The 25,556-nt window shown below is 47.4% G+C and overlaps 1 protein-coding gene across 1 annotated transcript in view; it reads right to left on the bottom strand.

The window, feature by feature from the left end:
- The window catches only part of LOC130132837 (multiple epidermal growth factor-like domains protein 11), a gene marked incomplete at its 3' end in the record, with an annotated part of 104,816 nt that overhangs the window by 66,426 nt on the left and 12,834 nt on the right, over window positions 1-25,556 (bottom strand). The window contains exon 4 of the mRNA XM_056301857.1: window positions 14,602-14,694. Within this exon, the coding sequence (XP_056157832.1) occupies window positions 14,602-14,694 (93 nt within the window). The remainder of the gene's footprint in view (window positions 1-14,601; window positions 14,695-25,556) is intronic.

The following is a 25,556-nucleotide window of genomic DNA, read 5'->3' as shown; positions in this document are numbered from 1 at the left end:
GCCTTCTAGGGCCGGGTGTTGCAAATTAGCATACGCTATAAATATTGAGATACTTGGATTGGAGAGCTGTTCTCAGTTTGTCTATGTACACTGTATATGTCCCTATCAAATAAACCAATACAAAAGGAGTGTCACAATTACACATATTTATACACAATAAAATCTGGTGTTACATTTGCACGCTTCTAATATGATATATATGTGTACCGGGCTCCTTCGTTAGCTGATGGATTTGTTCAGTGCACTTGATAAATAATCATTCTGTTGGGGATGTTTCCTGCTGGGAGGCTTTGCGAGACTCTACTGAGACTGTGGACATCTCAGAGACAAACTGTAAGCTCTTTAACGTCATGCTGAGTGTGAAGGAGTCCGCACAGCTCGTACCAAACTCACGAGAGGTGGGTTTTCCTACAAAGACACAAACGCTTCATACTTCCTTAAAAATAATCCCTCTCCACACACCACACACACACACTATGGTTCATAAAGTCTAGACGAAAGGTGCAAAAATATGTTGTCCTGCACACTCCAAAAGGCCCATAACATCATTTGGCACAATGACAGCCCTTTAAAGACTCCAAATGGGCATTTTGGAGAGCTGCCTATGGATATCGATCATTTAAACTCAGTCACTTTAAGAGGCCGCTGGCAAGGCTTGTGGCAATAGCTCCATTCAGCCACAGGATCAAGAGACGAAGCCAAAGGAAGTTATTTTCACTCAATTCTTGCTTCAGGTGAAGATAACATTCAGTGTACACGATGACGTGAGCTTCTGCAACTCCATTTTAGTCATAGTTTGGCTAAATCTTTAAAAAAAAAACAACTAAGGAGCAAAATACAAAGAGTGGCCTTTCTGGAGGGACCGTGATTATGCAAATATATTCAAGGGTGTTCAAGAGCGGCAGCCATGTTGGTTTGGGAACATTATTCTTTGGCCCCAGGCTCAGAAATCATGGTGTGGGCCTAACAGGTAAACTAACTGCTAAAACAAAAGTACCTGTACAGATGAAGGGCAGATTTGTCAGGAGAGGGCAAACCTTGTTCAGATAAAGAACCGTCTCCTCTAGAAGGCTGCACGCAGTCACACTGCACAGCTCTTATTTCGTGCAAGTGGATTTTACAACAAATTAATCACACATGCAGCGATACTATAATTTCCTTCAGCGCTCCAAATGTGACTCTACTCCGAGCTCCCTCCAGATGTCCGAGCTCCTCACCCTACCTCTAAAGCTGAGCCCAGACATCCTACGGAGGAAACTCATTTCAGCCGCTTGTATCCGCCATCTCACCCTTTCGGTCACTACCCAAAGCTCATGACCACAGGTGAGGGGTGGAACCAAGACTGACTGGTAAATTGAGAGCTTTGCCTTCCGGCTCAGCTCCTTCTTCACCACAACGGTCCAGTACAACAGCCACATTACTGCTGATGCTGCACTAATCCGCCTGTCAATCTCCCGCTCCATCCTACCCTCACTGGTGAACAAGACCCCGAGACACTTGAACTCCTTCACTTGAGGCAACAACTCATCCCCAACCCGGAGAGAGCAATCCACCATTTTCCGGTAGAGAACCTGGCCTCAGACTTGGAGGTGCTGACTCTCATCCCGGCCATTTCACGCTCAGCTGCAAACCGCCCCACTGTGAGCTGGAGGTGGCGTTCTGATGAACACGGTGAAACATGTCGTGATGAAGAAAAATAGGATTAACAAACAGACGAAGTTTGACAGTTTGGCTTTAAAGGAATGAGAAAAGCCATGCTCTGAGATTTCATATGCAACATTTTGGTAACAGAGGTTTAAAACTCAAGAATAGAGACATAAAGGCAGCGGGCCTTTTTGAAAATAAGAAAACAAAATGTCGGTGCACAGGTTTCCTTTTAATCTTAATAAAAGTGTGTCCACCTTCGATGTGCCAGTCTCTCGTCTTAAATCTTCACCGGGGTTCAATTAGTTTGCCCACAGAACAAGGATTCCCGCAACGAGTCGTTCCAAGTTCCTTATTTCTAATTCAGGTCGTTTCACCTCAAAGGGATAATGGTGACAATAAGTACACCTCCAACAATCAATCAGAGACTGCTGGCACCGATCATGTTCTCCAATAATAACTTGGTCATAATATCATCTTTCTCAGAATCATCTTCTTCTTCATCCTTCTCTTTTTTCACCTTCTCCCCTCCTGTTCCCCTTTTTGCCATTCTCGTTTCTTCTCTTGGCGCAGCAATCCCTGTTACCTGGAAATCCAACAAAGTCTTCGAGTTGGACCAGAGTTTGGAATAGGGAGACAGCCGGGGCTTAACCAGCAAATCCCATTAACCGCAAGACAAAACAAAGGACGAAGCTCAGTCTCATTCTCTCTCTTCTTAACTTTCCTCACTCGCTCAGGCAAACAAGAAATCATGGGGCATTTAAAACCCCGAAAGCTTCTCCTTTTGTCTCTGTGCTGCATTCACTGCAACTGTAGAGCCCACCAGAATCCATCGAACAGATAATTAATTACTTAATCATGGCATTAGTTAATTATCAGCAATTGATGTAGTTGGAGAAGATCTATTAACATAACTTGTTCTTCTTCTTTTGGCTTAATCCCAGCGGATTTTAAAGTTTCCATCGGTACCCTGTGAGGGCACAGCACCAATGGTGGCTGTTGTTAACCCGGGCCTTGACCGATCTGATACGGAGCCTCGGCCGATCTGGTGTGGTCTTGTCAATCCGCATATTGATTTGGCGAAATTTTACGTCGGATGCCCTTCCTGACAGAACCACTAACCCTATGGACGGGGGCACAGGTACAGCATTCTGTCTTATTTGTCCACTGAGGGCTGTTTCACACCTGAAAGTCTGAACCAAGGTTCATGTTTTTGCTATATCGTATACATTTGACCCGCTTAGTTTTGGTTTCACATTGCAATTATGCGAGCGCACTAAATAACTTCACATGACATGGGGCGGCACGGTGGTCCAGTGGTTAGCACTGTTGCCTCACAGCAAGAAGGTCCTGGGTTCTAACCCAAGGCCGTCCCAGGTCCTTTCTGTGTGGTGTTTGCATGTCCTCCCCGTGTCTGCGTGGGTTTCCTCTGGGTGCTCCGGTTTCCTCCCACCATCAAAAAGACATGCATGTTAGGGTCAATACTCCCGTCTGTGCCCTTGACCAAGGTAGCTGAAAGAAGAACTGGAGTTGGTCCTCAGGTGCTGTAGCTGCCCACAGCTCCTTTACAATAGGATGGGTAGTGCAGAGAACACATTCGTTGTAAGAATACAATGACAAAAAACAAAAAAAACAAAAACAAAAAACCCAAAAACAAGACATCAGTCAGCAAACAGTGGTGTCCCCACTAGACAATACCGTAATGCACACGGACCAGCAGACACGCCGGCCCCCGACCAACGGGCCGGACCCCCCAGCCGACCGGCCAACGCTGCCGCCCGCGGAGCGGGAGACCCGGGCCAGCGCCCCGACTAAAGGGCCCGACCCACCAGTCAAGGACCAACGTGTCCACCCACCCACGCACGCCACAATACATTGGTATAACAGCAGTTAAACTGCATGCTGCCCAGCATCAGTAGCCCTGTAAACCATAAAAAAGTATCAGTCCGGGATAAATGGGAAACTTATGTGATTAATAATTTGAAAAAATGGAGCCCATAATTTCTGGAATTTATCAGCAGAACCACTCAGTGAAAGTCGAAGTTTTTCTAATTTGCGAAAATAGAGAACATCCCGAGCCCAGTGAAAATAAGAAGGTGACACCTGTGACTTCCATTTAATTACTATTAGTCTCCTGGCCAAAAAAAGTGGTAAAAGCCAGGAGGTCTTTTTTAACTGCAGAGAGAGTTGGTAACATAGGAAAGACTCCAAACAACGCACCAAAAGCGTCAGGCTCAACTTTTTCCCCACTTATTACGGAAATTATATTAAAAACTTCTGTCCAATATTTATGCAAAGGTGGGCAAAGCCAGAGCATATGTATAAGATCCGCAGGTGAATGCTGGCATCTGTTGCATGCAGGGGACACCCCATCATAGAACTTTGACAAACGGGCATTAGTATAATAGGTGCCATGAACCAATTTACACTGAATAAGGCTATGCCTGGCGCAAATAGAGGATTTATGAACTCGTTTTAAAATCTCTGCCCAAATTGCCTCTGATATTGCCCCCCCCCAGATCCTTCTCCCATAACATGTTAATGGAATTTAAGGAGTCCGGACGTAAAAGATAAATTTGGTTATAAATATATGAGATGGAGCCTTTTAAGGTTGGGATTGGTGTCAGGAAACTATCTAGAACAGAATCATTAGGTAGGTGGGGGAACATGGGAAACATGTTATGAGCAAAGCTCCGGACCTGCAGATATCTGAAAAAATGTTGCTTAGGAAGTGAAAATTTGTCTGACAATTGCTGAAAAGAGGCACAAACATGTTCAATATACAAGTCTTTAAAGGTGTTGATGCCAAGCCTTTCCCACCTTAAAAAGACACTATCCATTAGGGAAGGAGGGAAAACATGATTGGCGGCTAGTGGAGCATAGGTAGAAAAAGTCTGTAGGCCAAAGAAGCGCTTAAACTGAACCCAGATTCTAAGAGATGTTTTAACAATTACATTCTTAGTATATGGAGATGTGGAGGAATTGATAGGGGAGTGTAGCAAAGCTTTTAACGACGCAGGTTTAGCCGAACTGGATTCTATGATAAGCCATTCTGGAGGGGGTTGAGAGGCCTCAAGTTGAAGCCAGGATTTAAAAATTCTTATATTGGAAGCCCAATAATAAAATCTAAATTTAGGTAGTGCCATGCCACCGAGCAGTTTAGGCCTTTGTAGATATTGCTTACGCATTCTAGAAACTTTCTTATTCCATACAAACCCCAGGATGATGCTGTCCACTTTGTGGAAAAACGTCTGAGGGAGGAAAAGAGGTATACATTGAAATAGATAGGAAAAGCGTGGGAGAATATTCATTTTGACCGTATTGCCTCGTGCAACCAAAGAAAGATTAAGAACGGACCAGCGATCCAAATCCCCTTTAATTAGGGTCAGCAAAGGGGCAAAATTTGCTTTATAAAGATCCTCCATTTTTTGCGTGACTTTAACTCCCAAATATGTGAAACTGTGTTGGGCAATCTTAAAGGGTAGAGTATGCAAGGGATAATCGTTAGCGGCGGTATTAATAGGAAATATTTCACTTTTGCTCAAATTCAGTTTGTATCCCGATTTCAGGCTAAACGACTGAAGAGTGGCGAGTATAGCAGGGACAGAGGTGGGCAAGCCAGAAACGTGTAAAAGGAGATCATCCACGTAAAGCGAGACTTTCAGTTCCGTGCCATTTCTTACTATGCCTGTAATATGGGGATTGGATTGAAGCGCTACTGAAAGGGGTTCAATGGCAACAGCAAATAACAAAGGACTTAAGGGGCAGCCCTGTCTTGCAGAGCGGAAAAGGCGAAAGTAGTCAGAGTTAATATTATTCGTCCTGATTGAAGCATGTGCAGAAGAATAGAGTAACCGAATCCATGAAATAAAGTTTTTTCCAAAGCCAAATTTCTCTAAAGTGAAGAAAAGATAATTCCACTCCACTCTATCGAACGCCTTCTCAGCATCTAAAGATATCAAAGCCTCTTGAGTGTCAGAAGGCGGAATATTATAAATTACATTGAACAAACATCTAAGATTAGAGAATGAATGCCTATTTTGAATAAATCCTGTTTGATCTTGAGAAATTATAGAAGGGAGAACAGATTCAAGGCGTAGTGCTAGTAATTTGGATAACAATTTAAAGTCAGCATTCAGTAAACTTATTGGGCGATAAGAGCAGCAAGCTAAGGGATCTTTGTCTTTTTTCAAGAGGAGAGAAATAGAGGCTTGATTAAGAGTTTGAGGAAGACGTCCAGCGACAAGTGATTCATTAAACATATCTAATAGTAAAGGGGCCAGCTTATGCCAAAACTTCTTATAAAATTCAGACGGAAAACCATCTGGGCCTGGGCACTTCCCATTTTGCAGAGATGTAGCAGCTGCGTGAAGTTCTGAAATAGTAATTGAATTCTCTAATACTTTCACGTCTGATAGACCAATAGAGGGAATATCTAAATTTTCAAAGAAGGTATCATAATTAGGAGGAGATGGACCTTGATCAGAAGAGTAAAGAGATACATAAAATTCCTTAAAAATATTATGAATTTCTAAAGGGTCAGTAGTTTTACCTGAATCTGTTTGGATCTGAGAAATGTGACGCGATGTAGCCATTTGGCGCAACTGGTGTGATAGTAGCTTGCTGGCCTTATCACCATGTTCATAGAACCGGGATCTCGACTGGAGCAAGAGCTCAGTAGTGCGATGAGTCATGAGGGCATCGTACTCAGCTTGTAAGGAGAGACGTTCCTTGTAAATATCTGGGGACTGGGAGGAAGCATACAAGTTATCAAGTTGAGAAATACTCTTTGCCAGCCTAGATAATTTTTCCTCTCTAACTTTTCTCTCATGTCTTGAATAAGAAATTATTTCCCCCCCTAATATATGCCTTTAATGTCTCCCACAGCAAAGAAGCAGACACATCAGGTGGTTTGTTTACACTCACAAAAAAGTCAATCTGTTGTTAAACAAAGTTAACAAAATTCTCATTTGATAGTAAGCGTGTATTAAGACGCCATGGTGAGTGCGTGTTGATTATGTTTTTAAAAAAAAATGTTCATTGAGATTGGAGCATGGTCAGATATGACAACAGCATTGTATTTACAGTCTGACACCGATGAAAGTAGTCTTTTATCAACCAAGAAAAAGTCAATACGGGTGAAAGTGTGATGCACATGGGAGAAGAAAGAATATTCCCTTTTAGAAGGGTTGAAAAGGCGCCAGGCATCAGAAACTGCAAACTCTTCCATGAAAGACTGGATTACTTTGGCAGATTTCGAAGGAGAGCAAACCTTAGAGGAGGAGCGGTCCAACTGAGGGTTGAGCCAGCAATTAAAGTCACCTCCTAAAATCAAACAGTGTGAGGACATATCAGGGAGAGTTGAGAAGAGACGTTTAAAAAAGGCCTCGTCGTCATAATTTGGAGCATATACATTTGCCAAAACCAAGTGGGTGTTATGTATTTGGCCAGTAACAATAACGAATCTACCATTTGGATCAGAAATAACAGATGAATAAATAAATGGAACAGATTTGTGCAGCAGAATGGCAACCCCCCCCCCCCTCGTGATTTGCCCTGGAATGGAGAATGGTATATCTGACCCACCCATCCCCTTTTCAATCTGGCATGATCAGAAGCTCTAAGATGGGTTTCTTGTAAAAAGGTCACCTGAGCACCCAGAGTGTGAAGATGATGCAACACCTTGCTACGTTTTATGGGGTTATTGAGTCATTTACAGTTAAAACTGACGAATTTAATGCCCCCCCCCCCATATGAAGGCACTTTTAAATTAGTATGAGACATGACTAAGCATGTACAGTGCTATATACAAGGGCAGCGTGACAGTAGTAGAGCATAACACTGAAAACAAATGCCTGACTGATGGGGGGAAAAACAGGACCAAGAACAAAAACGAAAAACAAAACCGAACCAAAACCAACAGCCCTTCCACCCACCCACTGGCAGAAGCATCCCCCCAAACGGGATGCGCACAACTTAACCCCCAAAAACACACAAACTATCACGCCTCCTAGTAGCTCTGATAAAAACCCACCAAACACTACTCAGCGTCCACTAAGGAAATGTGACGTTTTAAGGAAACCATAAAAATACACAATAATAAACAGGCTTATAGCCTAATAATGTAAATATGTATGGTCTAAGCAGCTACATGCAACAGTTACACCCTAGAAAAAGTAGACAAGCAGCATGAATGTGCAGCATCAAACAAGCTTAACATGAAAGTGACTCCTGTTGTTAAAACTTCGAAGTTGACGTATTCATGCATAATTAAACAGCAAACGTGTATTCAAGTTTTAACTGTAAACAACTTAAGATTTTCAAAAAAAAGCAGCGAAAAGTGAACAGAAAACAGTGGTAACATCAGTCTCTAGCATAGACTGCTCTCTAACCGTAGGCAATCTAACGTCCCTGAAGCAAGGCACTATGCAGTGTTTCTCAACCGGGGGTCCGCGGACTCCTAGTGGTCCGTGGTGTAATTGCAAGGGGTCCGTGAAAATAAAATATCTTTAAAAAAAAAAGATCCTATGACATTTATAGAAATAGGATTATTTTACTCAAATGTGACTGAGACCTTTATCTACCTAAACTATAAAGGGTAACAGGACTTTTTTCTCTAATTACATCTGTTTCACAAGTGTAATTTATTGTATTTTAATAAGAGATCTCGCTCCCGTTTGCATTGTTAAAAGTTACTGCATAAAAATGCTGTTGTTACATATATCTGAAAGTTACTGAATACATATTCTGTTTTGTTACACATATCTGAAAGTTACTGAATACATATTCTGTTTTGTTACATATATCTGAAAGTTACTGAATACATATTCTGTTTTGTTACATATATCTGAAAGTTACTGAATACATATTCTGTTTTGTTACATATATCTGAAAGTTACTGAATACATATTCTGTTTCGTTACATATATCTGAAAGTTACTGAATACATATTCTGTTGTGTTACATATATCTGAAAGTTACTGAATACATATTCTGGTTTGTTACATATATCTGAAAGTGACTGCATAAGAATTCTGTTTTGTTACAAATATCTGAAAGTTACTGACTACATATTCTGTTTTGTTACATATATCTGAAAGTTACTGAATACATATTCTGTTTTGTTACATACACTACCGTTCAAAAGTTTGGGATCACCCAAACAATTTTGTGTTTTCCATGAAAAGTCACACTTATTCACCACCATATGTTGTGAAATGAATAGAAAATAGAGTCAAGACATTGACAAGGTTAGAAATAATGATTTGTATTTGAAATAAGATTTTTTTTACATCAAACTTTGCTTTCGTCAAAGAATCCTCCATTTGCAGCAATTACAGCATTGCAGACCTTTGGCATTCTAGCTGTTAATTTGTTGAGGTAATCTGGAGAAATTGCACCCCACGCTTCCAGAAGCAGCTCCCACAAGTTGGATTGGTTGGATGGGCACTTCTTTGAGCAGATTGAGTTTCTGGAGCATCACATTTGTGGGGTCAATTAAACGCTCAAAATGGCCAGAAAAAGAGAACTTTCATCTGAAACTCGACAGTCTATTCTTGTTCTTAGAAATGAAGGCTATTCCATGCGAGAAATTGCTAAGAAATTGAAGATTTCCTACACCGGTGTGTACTACTCCCTTCAGAGGACAGCACAAACAGGCTCTAACCAGAGTAGAAAAAGAAGTGGGAGGCCGCGTTGCACAACTGAGCAAGAAGATAAGTACATTAGAGTCTCTAGTTTGAGAAACAGACGCCTCACGGGTCCCCAACTGGCATCTTCATTAAATAGTACCTGTTAGAGCCTGTTTGTGCTGTCCTCTGAAGGGAGTAGTACACACCGGTGTAGGAAATCTTCGATTTCTTAGCAATTTCTCGCATGGAATAGCCTTCATTTCTAAGAACAAGAATAGACTGTCGAGTTTCAGATGAAAGTTCTCTTTTTCTGGCCATTTTGAGCGTTTAATTGACCCCACAAATGTGATGCTCCAGAAACTCAATCTGCTCAAAGAAGTGCCCATCCAACCAATCCAACTTGTGGGAGCTGCTTCTGGAAGCGTGGGGTGCAATTTCTCCAGATTACCTCAACAAATTAACAGCTAGAATGCCAAAGGTCTGCAATGCTGTAATTGCTGCAAATGGAGGATTCTTTGACGAAAGCAAAGTTTGATGTAAAAAAAATCTTATTTCAAATACAAATCATTATTTCTAACCTTGTCAATGTCTTGACTCTATTTTCTATTCATTTCACAACATATGGTGGTGAATAAGTGTGACTTTTCATGGAAAACACGAAATTGTTTGGGTGATCCCAAACTTTTGAACGGTAGTGTATATCTGAAAGTTACTGCATAAGAATTCTGTTTTGTTACATATATCTGAAAGTTACTGCATAAGAATTCTGTTTTGTTAACTATATCTAAGTTACAACTGAAAGCTCTTATTTTTGCCCCAAAGAGTGAATAAATGCTATAATGCAATTTAAAATGCAGTTTCTACTGTTTCTATCAAATTGCAACCCCCCTCCCCCAAGATCAGGTGGAGGGGTCCTCAGGGTAGATCAAAAATACGCAGGGGGTCCAGGAACCCAAAAAGGTTGAGAACCACTGCATTATTCCATCTTGACCGCCCCTCCAGGTCCTCGCATTTCCTGGCGAGAGAGTCGACCAGGGTGCTAAGCGTGCTAACATTAGCTTGAAGGTCGGCTAGCCTGCTATCGTGGTCGTTAGCCGAGCGCTCGAGGTCAGTTATAGTCTCAGTCTGAGAGGCCAGTTTAGCTTCGATTGACTCCAGCGCTGCCGTAATCTCTCTTTGGACAGCACCCGAGACGATGGATTCAAATTTATTGATGATATCGGAGCGCATTCGTCCATCATCTGCCTCATATTCATTAGCAGGGCTTCATTAGCATCTAGCTGCTGCTGCTGGGCTTCTGGCTCAGGAGAAAGCCGAGGCCTGTTGCCGCGACCTGATTTGGGGGCGTCGGATTTCCCTCTATTTGCCATCATAGTGTAACCGGGTACTTTCTTGCCCGGTGCGGGATTCGATACGGGGTGTACTGCACCACAAGGCGACATCACTAACCGCTCGGCTAAAGGGTCAGACCCGTCAGCTAGGGGCTAACGTGTCTTATTAGTAGTTTACAGTCGTCACCCTCGCCGGAAGCGCTTTGTCATTCCCGCGCTCCGAAGAGACTTCTGAGGATCTGCACACTTCCGGGTCCCACCGCTGCCACCAATGTAACCGGTTACTTTCTTGCCCGGTGCGGGATTCGATACGAGGTGTACTGCACCACAAGGCGACGTCACTAACCGCTCGGCTAAAGGGTCAGACCCGTTAGCTAGGGGCTAACGTGTCTTACTAGTAGTTTACAGTCGTCACGCTCGCCGGAAGCGCTTTTGTCATTCCCGCGCTCCGAAGAGACTTCTGAGGATCTGCACACTTCCGGGTCCCACCGCTGCCACCAATGTAACCGGTTACTTTCTTGCCCGGTGCGGGATTCGATACGGGGTGTGCTGCACCACAAGGCGACGTCACTAACCGCTCGGCTAAAGGGTCCGACCCGCTAGCTAGGGGCTAACGTGTCTTAATAGTAGTTTACATTAGATCGTCCTCAGTCGAAAAAAAAGTCACTTAAAGCAAGTAGCTGCGAAAGTAAAGCTCGAAAAGCTGCAAAAGTGTAAAATAGTGCAAAAAAGTATAAATGAAGTCACATTTCGGCGGAGCACCTGCAAAACACGTCCTCCGTCAAGCCTACTCAGCAGCGCCCCCGCGCTCTGCACTACTTTAAGGCTCTTGAAGCGTATGTCCCTGACTGCCATTCCGTGTCACGCTGCTGCAGCAGTACTGCTCCGCCGAGTCCGCCCTGAGATGCATCAGCTGAAATCCTGGCTCTCTTCTCTAGGTCGAAGAACTTAAGCACTGGCTCGGACACTTTCCTCCTGCTCACGGTACCACACACCCACTCATTTTTCTGCTGCAGAAGCTGGCTGGGGGGGGGGGTTCTGACTGGGTGCACAACATTGGGATAAACTTAGCCAGGTATGTTACCATGCCTAAGAAACACCTCGCCTGCTTTTGTTCTGTGTTCACTATTGCGGAAGTTTGTCTGGGGTCTTGGCTTCAGTCCCTCAGCAGGACCGACGTCACCAACAACCAGTCTGTTATCTCTAAATTCCTATTTGTCTCTGTTCAATTTCAGGTTGACCTTTCTTGTCATATCCAGTACTTGTCTCATACAGGCGTTGTGATCCTCTTTGGTGGACCCCCCCCACCCAGCTATGGTGTCATCCATCATGTTGTCCCCTCCTGGTATGTGCTCGAGGATTGCGTGGCTTGTTTTGTGGTAGATCTCTGGTGCAGACAGGATACTGTAAGGCAGGCAAAGGAAGTGGTATCGCCTCTCTGGAGTGTTAAAAAAAACCCCACCGTTTTGAGCTTGCATCATCAAGCTGTATTTGCTAAAAACCTGACGACGCATCAAGCTTGCCGAGCCGCTTGGCACCTGCAAACTGTAACATGATCTCAGCTCTGGTGAGCAACTTGAAATGTTCCCTTTTAATTGCCCTGTTTAAGTCCCTTGGGCCTAAGCACATGCTCAACGATCCTTTTTTTGTGTGTGCAAAACTACCAGTGAGCTTACCCGGTCTTTTGCTTCATCCACTTTTGACATTTAGCTTTTCCATGTGCACAAGTTTTGTCTTCAGTTTTTCTCTCAGTGCAAACAGCACCTTCCTGCACGCCTGAACAGGAGTCCATTTTCATCCATATGGATTTTGTGCATGCCTGGCAAGCATCCAAGTCCCTAAAACCACCCCTTTATTCCTCCATGAATGAGTTTTGATCTGTCTGGGGTTGTAGTTTCACCACAAAGACTCCTTTAACTGGGTTGAGCCTTTCACATGTGGTGAGACCTAGTGTGGGTTGTACATCCTTTTCCACAATCAGCAGCTGAGATGTCACGTGCCAACCCGCCATGTTCAAGTCCCTAACAAGTGTCCTTCAACTGGAACCTTTTCCCCGGTGCAGCCAGTCATTTTGATTTTCACAGGATGAATTTTTCTTTTCACTGTGCGTTTTTTCTTTCTTTGTAGTCAGCCTCACACAACAGATTTACCTGGGCTCCAGTACCAAGCTTGAACGGTATTATTGTGTCACTCACAGTCAACGGTACTACACACTCAGCTCTCTAAGCATCAACAGTAAGTTTTCGCTGCTCTTTCACACGTGTTTCAAGTGTCACTGAAAAATTCTGCTGGCTTCCTCAACTGTGTGCACCTTTCTTCTTGTGGCTACAGCAGCTTTCCAACACTTCGTGTAGTGGTTCTTTTTGCCACAGTTATTACAAGTCTTCCCATACGTTGGGCATTTATTTGGCATGTGCACACCTCCACATGTTCTGCATTCCCTGCTTGGATTGTTCTGTGTGTATTTCTCTGAGCGTTTTTGATTCGGCCCTGCATTTTGCATGCTGCTCCTCTTTATTTACAGCATCAAGAGCAGTGCCTTCCCTGCACAGCTCCTTGACTTGTGCTCATGTGGTCTCTGCCGCCCTACACATCTGCATAGCCTTCTCCAAGTTCAGGTCTTCCTGACACGGTCACCATTCTCTTAGTCAGTTATCTGGAATTTCTGTAAATATTTTGTTTTTTTATGAGCTGTGGATTCTGGCAGCACCGTTTTGAACCAGCTGTAGATGGTTGATAGATTTGACTGGAAAACCAGAGAGAAGGGCATTCATTAGCATAATCAATTTGGGGGAAGATTAGTGCTTGGACCAGTTTTTTTTTTGGTGTCATCTTTTGAAAGTGATGGTTTCAGTCCGGCTATATTTTCTCAAGAACTTTGGCAAGGAAAGGGAGGTTGGAGATTGGTCTTTAATTGGACAGCAACTCTTGGTCCAGATTTGGTTTTTTAAAGAGTGGGGTGACAGCTGCTGTCTTAAAATGGATGGGCACCTCTCCACTCTGGAGTGATTTGTTGATGAGTGCAGTGAGGAATTGAACCAAGGTCGGTGAGCAGGCTTTCAACGGGGGAAGTGGGTATCGGGTCAAGGGAACTGTTAGTGGGCTTGGATTTGGGTTATGATGGCCTAGAGTGCACATGGTGTGACCTCTTTGAAGCTGCACAGGGTGGCGCATTGAAGAAGGGAGCGCGGGTGGGCGGAGTTGTAGCTGCTGTGGAGGCTAAACTGTTGGCTCTGTTATCTACGACCTTGGTCTCAAGGTGAAACAAACTTGCATGATGTTGCTAGGCAACTATTTAAAAATAGACTCCCTGACAGACTATGACAATTGGTTGACTCTCCAATCAAATCGCCGTATGAAAGGATGTCATTTGGGGTCCCCCCCCCAATTTTATCTGGCCAATTACCCCACTCTTCTGAGCCGTCCCAGTTGCTGCTCCACCACCCCTCTGCCGACCCGGGGAGGGCTGCAGACTACCACGTGCCTCCTCCCATACACGTGGAGGCGCCAGCCGCTTCTTTTCACCTGACAGTGACAGCTATTCCCTCCAGGGCCCCTTCCCCCATGAACCGGTACCCCAACTGACCAGAGGAGGTGCTAGTGCAGCGACCAGGACATAAACCCACATCCGGCTTCCCACCCGCAGACACGGCCAATTGTGTCTGTAGGGACGCCCGACCAAGCCGGAAGTAACACAGGGATTCGAACCGCTGATCCTGTGTTGGTAGGTAATGGAATAGACCGCCACGCTACCCGGAAGCCCCTGATTGACAAGGTTTAATTATGCTGATGACCAGGAGGGGAGTTTCTCGAGGGGCTTCAGTCATATTTCCGTAACAGCAGCAGTTCTAACATTTTGAATAAGCTGACATTAATTGACCTTCTGTAGGAAAACACAAGATTAGAAAATGTGATTTTCGCCGGGCTGAATGTACAAGTTTTCTTAATTTCCCTGAAATGATGAACTGAGTTCATCTCATCTCATCTGTACTCACCACTGGAGCAGTCCACTCCCCCCCAGCCCGGCTCACACTGGCAGGTGTCCGGAGACACACAGCGTCCATGGGCACACTCCTCCGTACACAGCGCTGTGAGGGGCCACAAAAGGACAACTGTTAGCCACACTCAGTCCGCCGCTATTGCTACAGGAAAGACTTCCGCTCGTTCCGGCTGATTTCTGGGTGAGATGTTTGTCGTGCCATCTTCAATTCTGTGCCGACTAAGCTGAGCCAGACAAAGGCTGTTAGTAGCACGTTTGTCCAAAACTAACCTAAAATCCAGTGGTCAATCTTGTCTCTACAACTGACATTGGGATCACCGGAGGGCCGGGGCTACCTGTTCTGATGACTCCTGGTAGTTGCCCTGTTACAAAAGTCTCCATTGATTGTGCTTGTGTCAGTGTATTTGTGTGTGTGTGTGTGCGTGTGTGCGCTGAATGAGGAACGTTCTGTATGAAGCTGACTCTCCTCAATGCGTGTTAACAAGAATACACACAGCCGTAGATGTGAAGCACAACTGCTGTGTGATTTCGCTGTGACCAGAACGATCATTGATAATTTTCTGAAGTTTGTAAAATGAGGTAGGTCCAGTATTGACTGCACATTTTCAACCAAGTATCTAATGTTACACATTATTTACATCATATCCTGACTGGATGCTTAATAATTGACAATATAAAATGGATGCTTTTGCAACGGTTCAACAGAGCTACAGTTAGCTTGTCTGGATCATGTTTTAGGAATCAGGAATAGGAACACTGTCATTTCCCTTCATGCACTTATGTACGTGAAACGAAATGCCATTATATATCCAAACTTTAACAAAAAATCACTGTCAAAGGGAGCGAACGCCAGCCAGGTTGAGTGTCAGAACCGTTGGTCTGCATGGGCTAGCAGTTAGCCTAGCCCACCCGCTTCCAGTAATCAGGAACTCTTTGTCATTTCCCTTCATGCACTTGCATGCATGAAATGAAACGAAATGCCGTTTCCCCCAGCCCACAGCAGTACAACGCCCTCAGCATCGCCTCCTCGGGCGCAGCTCCAGGCGGAGGCCGTGATCCCCAGGCCCACCGGATGAAGCAGACCAAGCTCTCCCAGCCAGACACCCTCGACACACCTCCTCGTATTCCCTATGACCACATCAAAAACACCACAGTCGACGCCAGGTGACAGGTGACAACTGCCGGTCTGCATGGGCTAGCAGTTAGCTTAGCCTGCCCCGCTCTTGCAGCCGATCCAGCGCCAGCTCTCCCAGCCATCAAACGAGGACGCAGTAAGTAAAGTAAAGTAAAGTAAAGTAAGACGCAGACGTGGACAAAGACACTGTATGGATGGTACTGGGTGAGGCCACAGCAAATATGAATGCGCGCTGCCATCTTCCAACACCAGCACTGGGTGAGGCCGCTGCAAACGTGAATTTGCGCAGCCATCTTCCCACACCGGAAGCGGTTTAGCTAACCAACAACCCAGAAATGCGCAATGACACGTCAGAAACACTTAAAACTTGTATCTACAGATTGACTTGTTTGAGCAGGTTAGCGGCAACAGTGAAAGTCTTGCATCTCTGTTGAGGGTGTTTCTGTGAAATCCTACCCCCCCCCCAAATGAAACCACACGGGCCACACTAAGTGATGGAGTACAAGGGGGAGGTTAAGAGAAAATAGCGGTGGAGGTGATTAAAACAACAGATTGTGCTCATCTTCTTATCACTGAAGATCATCAACAATGAATGGGCTAATCTACAAGCAAAACCCTGAGAACAAGGAAATGGAGGCTAGCGCGTGTGACAGGTTTCCTTGCAACAGCGGAGTCCAAGGCCAAAACACTCCTCTGCACTTTCCCCAGACTTGCAATATGTTTAGCAAGGTCAACTGCATCCAATACACATGTTGTGTAGAAGTAAACGTGGCGGTGAGATCAAGTCACCTGAGACTAAATTTAGTTTTTGAGGGGGTTTTCCCTTCAGCCAATCACAAAACAGTTTGAGCTGCATCGTTAACCACCGCCCTGTTCACCAGAGGGGAGGAGGAGGAAGTGCACACAAGTTGGCTAACATCTACAAAGGCTGCCGTACTTGTTTGTAAGACACAATGGAGATGTGTAAATCATCTTCTTTGCATTGATTCAATCTTCTGAGCCGTCCCGGTCTCTGCTCCACCCCCTCTGCCGATCCGGGGAGGGCTGCAGACTACCACATGCCTCCTCCCATACACGTGGAGTCGCCAGCCGCTTCTTTTCACCTGACAGTGAGGTGTTTCGCCAAGGGGATGTAGCACATGGGAGGATCACGCTATTCCCCCCCAGTTCCCCCTCCCCCCGAACTGGCGCCCAGACCAACCAGAGGAGGCGCTAGTGCAGCGACCAGGACGCATACCCACATCCGGCTTCCCACCCGCAGTCACGGCCAACTGTGTCTGTAGGGATGCCTGACCAAGCCGGAGGTAACACGGGGATTCGAACCGGCGATCCCAGTGTCGGTAGGCAATGAAATAGATCGCCACGCTACCCAGACGCCCTCGATGTAAACCAGCGGATCATTCCGATCAATTTCATAATTTTTTCGAGGAAGACGTATGTAGTAACTATCCAGATAGTTACTATTCCTAATTACTATTAAGAGAATAAGGGCGTCCGGGTGGCGTGGCTGTCTATTCTGTTTCCTATCAAAATGGGGACCGCCGGTTCGAATCCCCGTGTTACCTCCGGCTTGGTCAGGCGTCCCTACAGACACAATTGGCCGTGTCTGCGGCTGGGAAGCCGGATGTGGATGTGCGTCCTGGTCGCTGCACTAGCGCCTCCTCTGGCCTGTTTGAGGGGGGGGGAAACTGGGGGGAACAGCGTTACCCTCCCATACGCCACGTCCCCCCCTGGTGAAACTCCTCCCTGTCAGGTGAAAAGAAGCGGCTGGTGACTCCACATGTATGGGAGGAGGCCTGTGGTAGTCTGCAGCCCTCCCCGGATCGGCAGAGGGGGTGGAGCAGAGACCCGGACGGCTCGGAAGAGTGGGGTAATTGGCCCCAAGTACAACTGGGGAGAAAAGGGGAAAAATCCAGAAAAAAAAGAAAACAGAGAGAGGGAGAGAACAACATCCATCCCGCCCTGTGATTGTGGTGCCGGGGCCAGCAGAGGTGGGGGTCGGTGTGCAGCGTCTTATCTGGGTTGTACAGCAGAGCTTTAAGGACGCTCCGATTCTTCATCATCATCATCACCATCAGCTTTTCCAGCACGGCTATATTTCATCCTGCCACCAGTTTGCAGTTCAGAGTGGCCTTACACGTCTAAAAGGTTAAAATAAACCACTCGGCCACTATCTGGTAAACACATCAGTGCCGGGAAGAGAGGACGAAACTGACTGCAGCCTCCGGGGGGGGGGTGAGGGTAGAGAGAGGAAGGGGGATACTAAAGGATGGAGGGAGAGAGAGAGAGGAGGACACGGAGGACACAGATACACAGAAGAGATAAAACACAAGAAGGAGAGAGAGAGAGAGGGAGAAATAGATAAATAGATTGACTGGGAGAACGAGAGAGCGGGGGAATCATCTAAAATGAAAAACTGTTAATGTCGACTGACTTCGCCGGCTTCAAAGAGGAAAAGTACAAACTTTCAGACTTGATTGATTAAATATTAATTTTATAAACTTTGCCTCTTTTCTCTTGCATTTAAAGTGTTTCGGTACAGTTCAGCACAGCGAGGACGAGACTTGGCGTTTCGACTGATTATCCAACCATGGGAAATAAAACTTTCCTCACAGGGTGCGGATTTTTGGGTGGGGGCGGGGGGGGCGCGAGTGATGTTTGAGCCCCCCTAAAGAGTCAAAAATGGATGACTAAGGGGGGTTATCAAATCAAATTAAAGCGCACATTAGTGTGTTTGAGTTTTTATTACTGTATTGGAGACGGTTTCTTATGGGTGAAAGAAATCCCCCTGACCTCCTGAAGATGGCAGCACGGACTCGTGTTTGCGGCGGCCTCGCCCGGTGCCGGTGGGGGAGGATGGCGGCGCCGGCTTGCGTTTGCGGCGGCCTCACCCAGTACCGTCCATGCATTGTATTTGTCCGCGTCTGGGTTTGGGTTTTTGTTTGATTTTGATGGCTGGGGGAGCTGGTGCTGGATTAGCTGGGAGAGCTTGTGCTGGATTAGCTGGGAGAGCTGGTGCTGGATTAGCTGGGGGAGCTGGTGCTGGATTAGCTGGGGGAGCTGGTGCTGGATTAGCTGGGGGAGTTGGTGCTGGATTAGCTGGGAGAGCTGGTGCTGGATTAGCTGGGGGAGCTGGTGCTGGGTTAGCTGGGAGAGCTGGTGTTGGATTAGCTGGGGGAGCTGGTGCTGGATTAGCTGGGAGAGCTGGTGCTGGATTAGCTGGGGGAGCTGGTGCTGGATTAGCTGGGAGAGCTGGTGCTGGATTAGCTGGGGGAGCTGGTGCTGGATTAGCTGGGAGAGCTGGTGTTGGATTAGCTGGGGGATCTGGTGCTGGATTAGCTGGGGGAGCTGGTGCTGGATTAGCTGGGGGAGCTGGTGCTGGATTAGCTGGGAGAGCTGGTGCTGGATTAGCTGGGGGAGCTGGTGCTGGATTAGCTGGGGGAGCTGGTGCTGGATTAGCTGGGGGAGCTGGTGCTGGATTAGCTGGGCGAGCTGGTGCTGGAATAGCTGGGGGAGCTGGTGCTGGATTAGCTGGGGGAGCTGGTGCTGGATTAGCTGGGAGAGCTGGTGCTGGATTAGCTGGGAGAGCTGGTGCTGGATTAGCTGGGGGAGCTGGTGCTGGATTAGCTGGGAGAGCTGGTGCTGGATTAGCTGGGGGAGCTGGTGCTGGATTAGCTGGGGGATCTGGTGCTGGATTAGCGGGGGGAGCTGGTGCTGGATTAGCTGGGAGAGCTGGTGTTGGATTAGCTGGGGGAGCTGGTGTTGGATTAGCTGGGGGAGCTGGTGCTGGATTAGCTGGGGGAGCTGGTGCTGGATTAGCTGGGAGAGCTGGTGCTGGATTAGCTGGGGGAGCTGGTGCTGGATTAGCTGGGGGAGCTGGTGCTGGATTAGCTGGGGGAGCTGGTGCTGGATTAGCTGGGGGAGCTGGTGCTGGATTAGCTGGGAGAGCTGGTGCTGGATTAGCTGGGGGAGCTGGTGCTGGATTAGCTGGGAGAGCTGGTGTTGGATTAGCTGGGGGAGCTGGTGCTGGATTAGCTGGGGGAGCTGGTGCTGGATTAGCTGGGGGAGCTGGTGCTGGATTAGCTGGGGGAGCTGGTGCTGGATTAGCTGGGGGAGCTGGTGCTGGATTAGCTGGGGGAGCTGGTGCTGGATTAGCTGGGGGAGCTGGTGCTGGATTAGCTGGGGGAGCTGGTGCTGGATTAGCTGGGAGAGCTGGTGCTGGATTAGCTGGGGGAGCTGGTGCTGGATTAGCTGGGGGAGCTGGTGCTGGATTAGCTGGGAGAGCTGGTGCTGGATTAGCTGGGAGAGCTGGTGCTGGATTAGCTGGGGGAGCTGGTGCTGGATTAGCTGGGGGAGCTGGTGCTGGATTAGCTGGGAGAGCTGGTGCTGGATTAGCTGGGAGAGCTGGTGCTGGATTAGCTGGGGGAGCTGGTGCTGGATTAGCTGGGGGAGCTGGTGCTGGATTAGCTGGGACAGCTTGGTCTGCTGCGTCCGGTGGGCCCAGGCACCACGGCCCTGCCTGGAGCTGTGCCCCAAGAAGAAACACCAAGGGCTGCCTGACAGGATGCGGAAGCAGGGTGGGCTGGGCTGGATGCTGGCCTATGCAGACCGGCAGTTCCGATGGCACCAGAGGCAGTCTGGCGGCGGCCTCGTCTAGCCTTGACTGTGTTTATAACACTGCCGTGTGGTGTCTGGTTGGAAGAGCTGGCGCTGGATCGGCTGGGACAGCTTGGTCTGTTGCGCCCGGTGGGCCCAGGCACTGTGACCCTGCCTGGAACTGTGCCCGAGGCGAAAACATCGCTGGCGGTCTTTCAGGGCATGGAAGTGGGGAGGGCTAAGCTAACTGCTAGCCTGTGCAGACCGGCCGTTCTGACAGTCATCCTGGCGTTCACTATCTTGGACAGTGAGACATTTTTTTGTGGTTTGGATATGTGTGTTCTTGTGGTTTGGATATGTGTGTTCTTGTGGTTTGGATATGTGTGTTCTTGTGGTTTGGATATGTGTGTTCTTGTGGTTTGGATATGTGTTGTTGTCTTTGTGTTGCACTGCTGTGGGCTGGGCGAGATGATGTTTCATTTCATTTCATGTGCGCGGGAGCATGGAATGAGACGACAAATGAATGTTCCTGATTCCATCACTCAGCCTTTTGTGGGCAGTAGGCTTGTTCCAGACTGGTCATACTGGGGTTGATGACGGTCATACTGGGAGTCATGATGGTAATACTGGGAGTGATGAGGGTAATACTGGGGAGTGATGACGGTCATACTGGGGGTGATGACGGTCATACTGGGAGTGATAATGGTCATACTGGGGGTGGGTGACGGTCATACCGGGAGTGATAATGGTCATACTGGGAGTGATAATGGTCATACTGGGGGTGAATGACGGTCATACTGAGAGTGATAATGGTCATACTGGGAGTGATAATGGTCATACTGGGAGTGATAATGGTCATACTGGGGGTGGATGACGGTCATACTGGGAGTGATGATGGTCATACTGGGAGTGATGAGGGTAATACTGGGGAGTCATGACGGTCATACTGGGAGTGATGACGGTAATACTGGGAGTGATAATGGTCATACTGGGGGTGGATGACGGTCATACTGGGGGTGGATGACGGTCATACTGGGAGTGATGATGGTCATACTGGGGGTGGATGACGGTCATACAGGGAGTGATGATGGTCATACTGGGAGTGATAATGGTCCTACTGGGAGTGATAATGGTCATACTGGGGGTGGATGACGGTCATACTGGGGGTGGATGACGGTCATATTGGGAGTGATGATAGTCATACTGGGAGTGATGAGGGTAATACTGGGGAGTCATGACGGTCATACTGGGAGTGATGACGGTAATACTGGGAGTGATGATGGTCATACTGGGAGTGATGACGGTAATACTGGGAGTGATAATGGTCCTACTGGGAGTGATAATGGTCATACTGGGGGTGGATGACGGTCATACTGGGAGTGATAATGGTCATACTGGGACTGATAATGGTCATACTGGGGGTGGATGACGGTCATACTGGGGGTGGATGACGGTCATACTGGGAGTGATGATGGTCATACTGGGAGTGATAATGGTCATACTGGGGGTGGATGACGGTCATACTGGGGGTGGATGACGGTCATACTGGGAGTGATGATGGCCATACTGGGGGTGGATGACGGTCATACTGGGGGTGGATGACGGTCATACTGGGAGTGATGATGGTCATACTGGGGGTGATGACCGACGAAAGTAAGGTGAGCAACATGGTACAGAGACGGGGTCCACCTCTGTTTCTGGTTTTGTGCTAACAGAGGGTGTGCTCCTTATTTTGGCTGCCTTTCGGTAACGCGCTCATATTTTCATCATGGCTGTTAAAAGTGAAATATCTTGGCGTTGGACAGTTTTTTATGGTAATAGAGAGAAAAGCAATCAGACTCCCCCATTTGTCACAGTTATTGCTGCTCAATTTCTCACTAAATTTCGAAAACTCAAGCAGCAGTCAATAACTGTGGAGGAATTACCATTCAAATTGTTATTACTCGGTTTATTATAGAAATATTATTCATTAATTATGCTGGCATATTTTGCACGCTACACGTGTCTCTAGCCTCCTCCTCTTACTGTGCGATGCTAAATGTTGAAAGAGCCGATGACGTGATCTGTGCGGGTCCTATATATATATGTATTTATTTTTGGGGTCAGGTTTGACGATCATGGGGGGGTCACATGTTTATCCGGTGACCTGACAGTAGTGTAATAGTAGTGAGAGTCTGCTCAGAGGAAGAGCGAAAGGGGCGACGCTCGCTCTTGCCTCTTCATATGCATATTAATTATAGATAAGCGAGCTCTGTGATTGAGAACACAGCCTGGCTATTTAAGAGGGAATATTCAAAAAGAGCGTATATATCCTTTATCATAGGTCACTTTCAAACACAGCGTACAATTAACACTTTGCTTACAGGTCAAGTATTATTTTAAAACTTCTTGTTAGTTTAACTCATCAGTACTTCTCCAACCAACGAGCTACGCTTACAGCTGGATCGGGCCGTGTAACTGGACTGCTGTCGTTGTCCCAGTACACAAGAACCGGGGGAGAATCGATGTATTGATGGAAGTATGTCTGACCCCGGTACGGTAGGTGGTGATATGCCCCCTTTCAGCTGGCTGCTATTGGACCGCGGGAACTAGGGATCACGCGCAGAACGCCTAGGCCAGTTCGGGGCTGACTGAAGTGTGGTGTACATGCCAGAGTAAACCCATCCCCAACCGCATCATCTAGGTGTGTTAGTCCCACTTCCAGACATTCAGTTCAGTACGATTTCAGTCGGACCAACGCGTTTACGTGTATTCTACAAGTCCAGTTTTAGTGGGACTAACACAGTAAATCCACTTTTCCTAACGCCATGTAGCCAATGTGGATGGCAAACTTGTTGAAAACACTCATTTGTGTGCGTGCGTGTGTGTACATACACACAGGGTGTTGTGATGCGTCTAGTGCAGCAGTGTGTAGTTGGAGGGAAGGTGCATGTGTTCTTCCAACCCGCTTGTGTCCTTCCTGCCCTTAGCTTGCTGCCGCTGGCTAGCCTCTGTGGTGAATAGGGAAGCATCCTAGCGTGTAACCCTTCCCTTGCCAGTACATAGCCTCTCCTTCACCAAGACTCCTGCCAGGCCTCCCCGTGGCCACACGTGGTAACTGGGGTCTTGCGGCCCCAGGCTAAGTGGGCAGGGGATCTCGGAGCAGCAGTGGGCCCCAGAGATATGGTGTGCAGGCCCACCCTGGTGGACACGCCCTGGCACCTATCAACCACTGCCCCGCTGCCTTGTGGGTGAGTCTGGGAAGACATAAGGCTAAGGGAGCTTACCCCAACAGAAAAGCAAGCTGTGGCGGCACGCTTCGAGGCGGTTTCCGAAAAACCGGATTTCCGGCAGCCCCCTGCAGTTGTGTGGAGGTGCCGGTCGTCTAGGGATCCCCCTTGCCATCGGAACCATCTCCTCTACAATCAAGTCATGTGGCGTTGGGAGAAGCGCACCCCCCCCCCCATGCCACTTTAAAAACCATCTCTGCTGCGCAGGGATCTTCTGCTATCTGAGTCCTCAAAGGACCCACAGATAGAAGAAGATGGTCATCATCGGGCACCATGGACAACCAGCAAGCAAGAGAGAGAGTGTGTGCGTGAGAGACTTCCTACCAGTTTTTGCCATGAAAATGGTATTTTAACATTTGCCCGTGTCAGTCAGGACGTACCTTACTCCTGACCAGAAGCCAAAGCTCCTGTGATGAATGCATGAATGGTGTACGACACCATTTGCATATTGTTTTGCTCCTTCTTGCATTATTGATAAATCTAAACAACATGAGCGTGCGTGTATGGACTGTCAAACAGTTCTCAGCGCGTGGTTTCTTCACCGGGGGGAGTAACGGTATTTACCGGTGTCATGAGACGACGCCATTTCTTCCTCGTATGTGTGAAAAGCTTGTTCTAAATCACACTGTCATAACTTCTATTGCCATCTACTGCGGACACGCGGCGAGTGGGAGAAGGGGAAGAGAGGAGCGATCATAACGGGGGAGTGAGAAGTTAGGGGCTGGTCCAAGAGTCAAAGGTCACATGAGACCAATCTGCGCCAGTTTAGGTGCCAGAACGGAGGGAGTCGTGTAGCGACAGAGGGGAGGGGAACTGGAGAGAGAAGTGAGATGAAACAGAAAGAGAGGAAGAAAAGGAGAAGGTGAAGCTTGGACAGCGGGGTTTTAAGGTGGTATTAACGTGCATCCGGGGTGATCCCATCCCACGTGGGCCGCTCTAAGTACATCAGTTCACAGCTGGCATTAGAACGAGAGTCTCCACATGTGTGACCGCTTGGGGTCGGAGGTCACCTCCCTGCTCTCTAGGGCAAACGCACACCATTCCCCCTCGTGAAGACCAAACCCGTTGTTGTTGCAGATGAGAAAAAGAGGACAAATCCCTCTGACCAAGGCACTCCGAGTAATTAAAAATGTCTTTATTGAAACTGAGACATGTCCAAAAAGGACGGAGCGAGACAGGATACCTATGTGTGAATGAGAGGGAGGACAGTGGACTGGTGAGGATGCAAGGAGTGGAGGTGACGAAGGTGGATGAGTTTAAATACTTGGGGTCAACTGTCCAAAGTGACGGGGAGTGCAGGAGAGAGGTGGAGAAGAGAGTGCAGGCAGGGTGGAGTGGGTGGAGAAGAGTGTCAGGAGTGATGTGTGACAGGAGGGTACCAGCAAGAGTTAAAGGGAAGGTTTACAAGATGGTGGTGAGACCAGCTATGTTGTATGGTTTGGAGACAGTGGTACTGATGAAAAGACAGGAGGAGGAGCTGGAGGTGGCAGAGATGAAGATGAGAAGATTTTCACTGGGCGCGATGAAGAAGGACAGGATTAGGAACCAGTATATTAGAGGGACAGCTCAGGTTGGACGGTTTGGAGACAAAGCAAGAGAGACAAGATGGAGATGGTTTGGACATGTGTGGAGGAGAGATGCTGGGTATATTGGGAGAAGGATGCTGAATATGGAGCTGCCAGGGAAGAGGAGAAGAGGAAGGCCAAAGAGGAGGGTTATGGATGTGGTGAGGGAGGACATGCAGGTGGCTGGTGTGACAGAGGAAGACGCAGAGGACAGGAAGAGATGGAAACGGACGATCCGCTGTGGCGCCCCCTAACGGGAGCAGCTGAAAGTAGTAGTAGAGACGTATCCAAAAAGGACCTGAAGATGCCCACGCGTAGCGGCTCGTGCCTTCTTCAGGGCATATTTTTGGACATGTCCAAGTTTCAATAAAGACATTTTTAATTA

Source organism: Lampris incognitus, unplaced genomic scaffold (assembly GCF_029633865.1).
Source record: "Lampris incognitus isolate fLamInc1 unplaced genomic scaffold, fLamInc1.hap2 scaffold_184, whole genome shotgun sequence".
Lineage (NCBI taxonomy): Eukaryota > Metazoa > Chordata > Actinopteri > Lampriformes > Lampridae > Lampris > Lampris incognitus.
The sequence above is the reverse complement of the archived record's forward strand: the minus strand, read 5'-3'. Positions and strand labels throughout refer to the sequence as shown.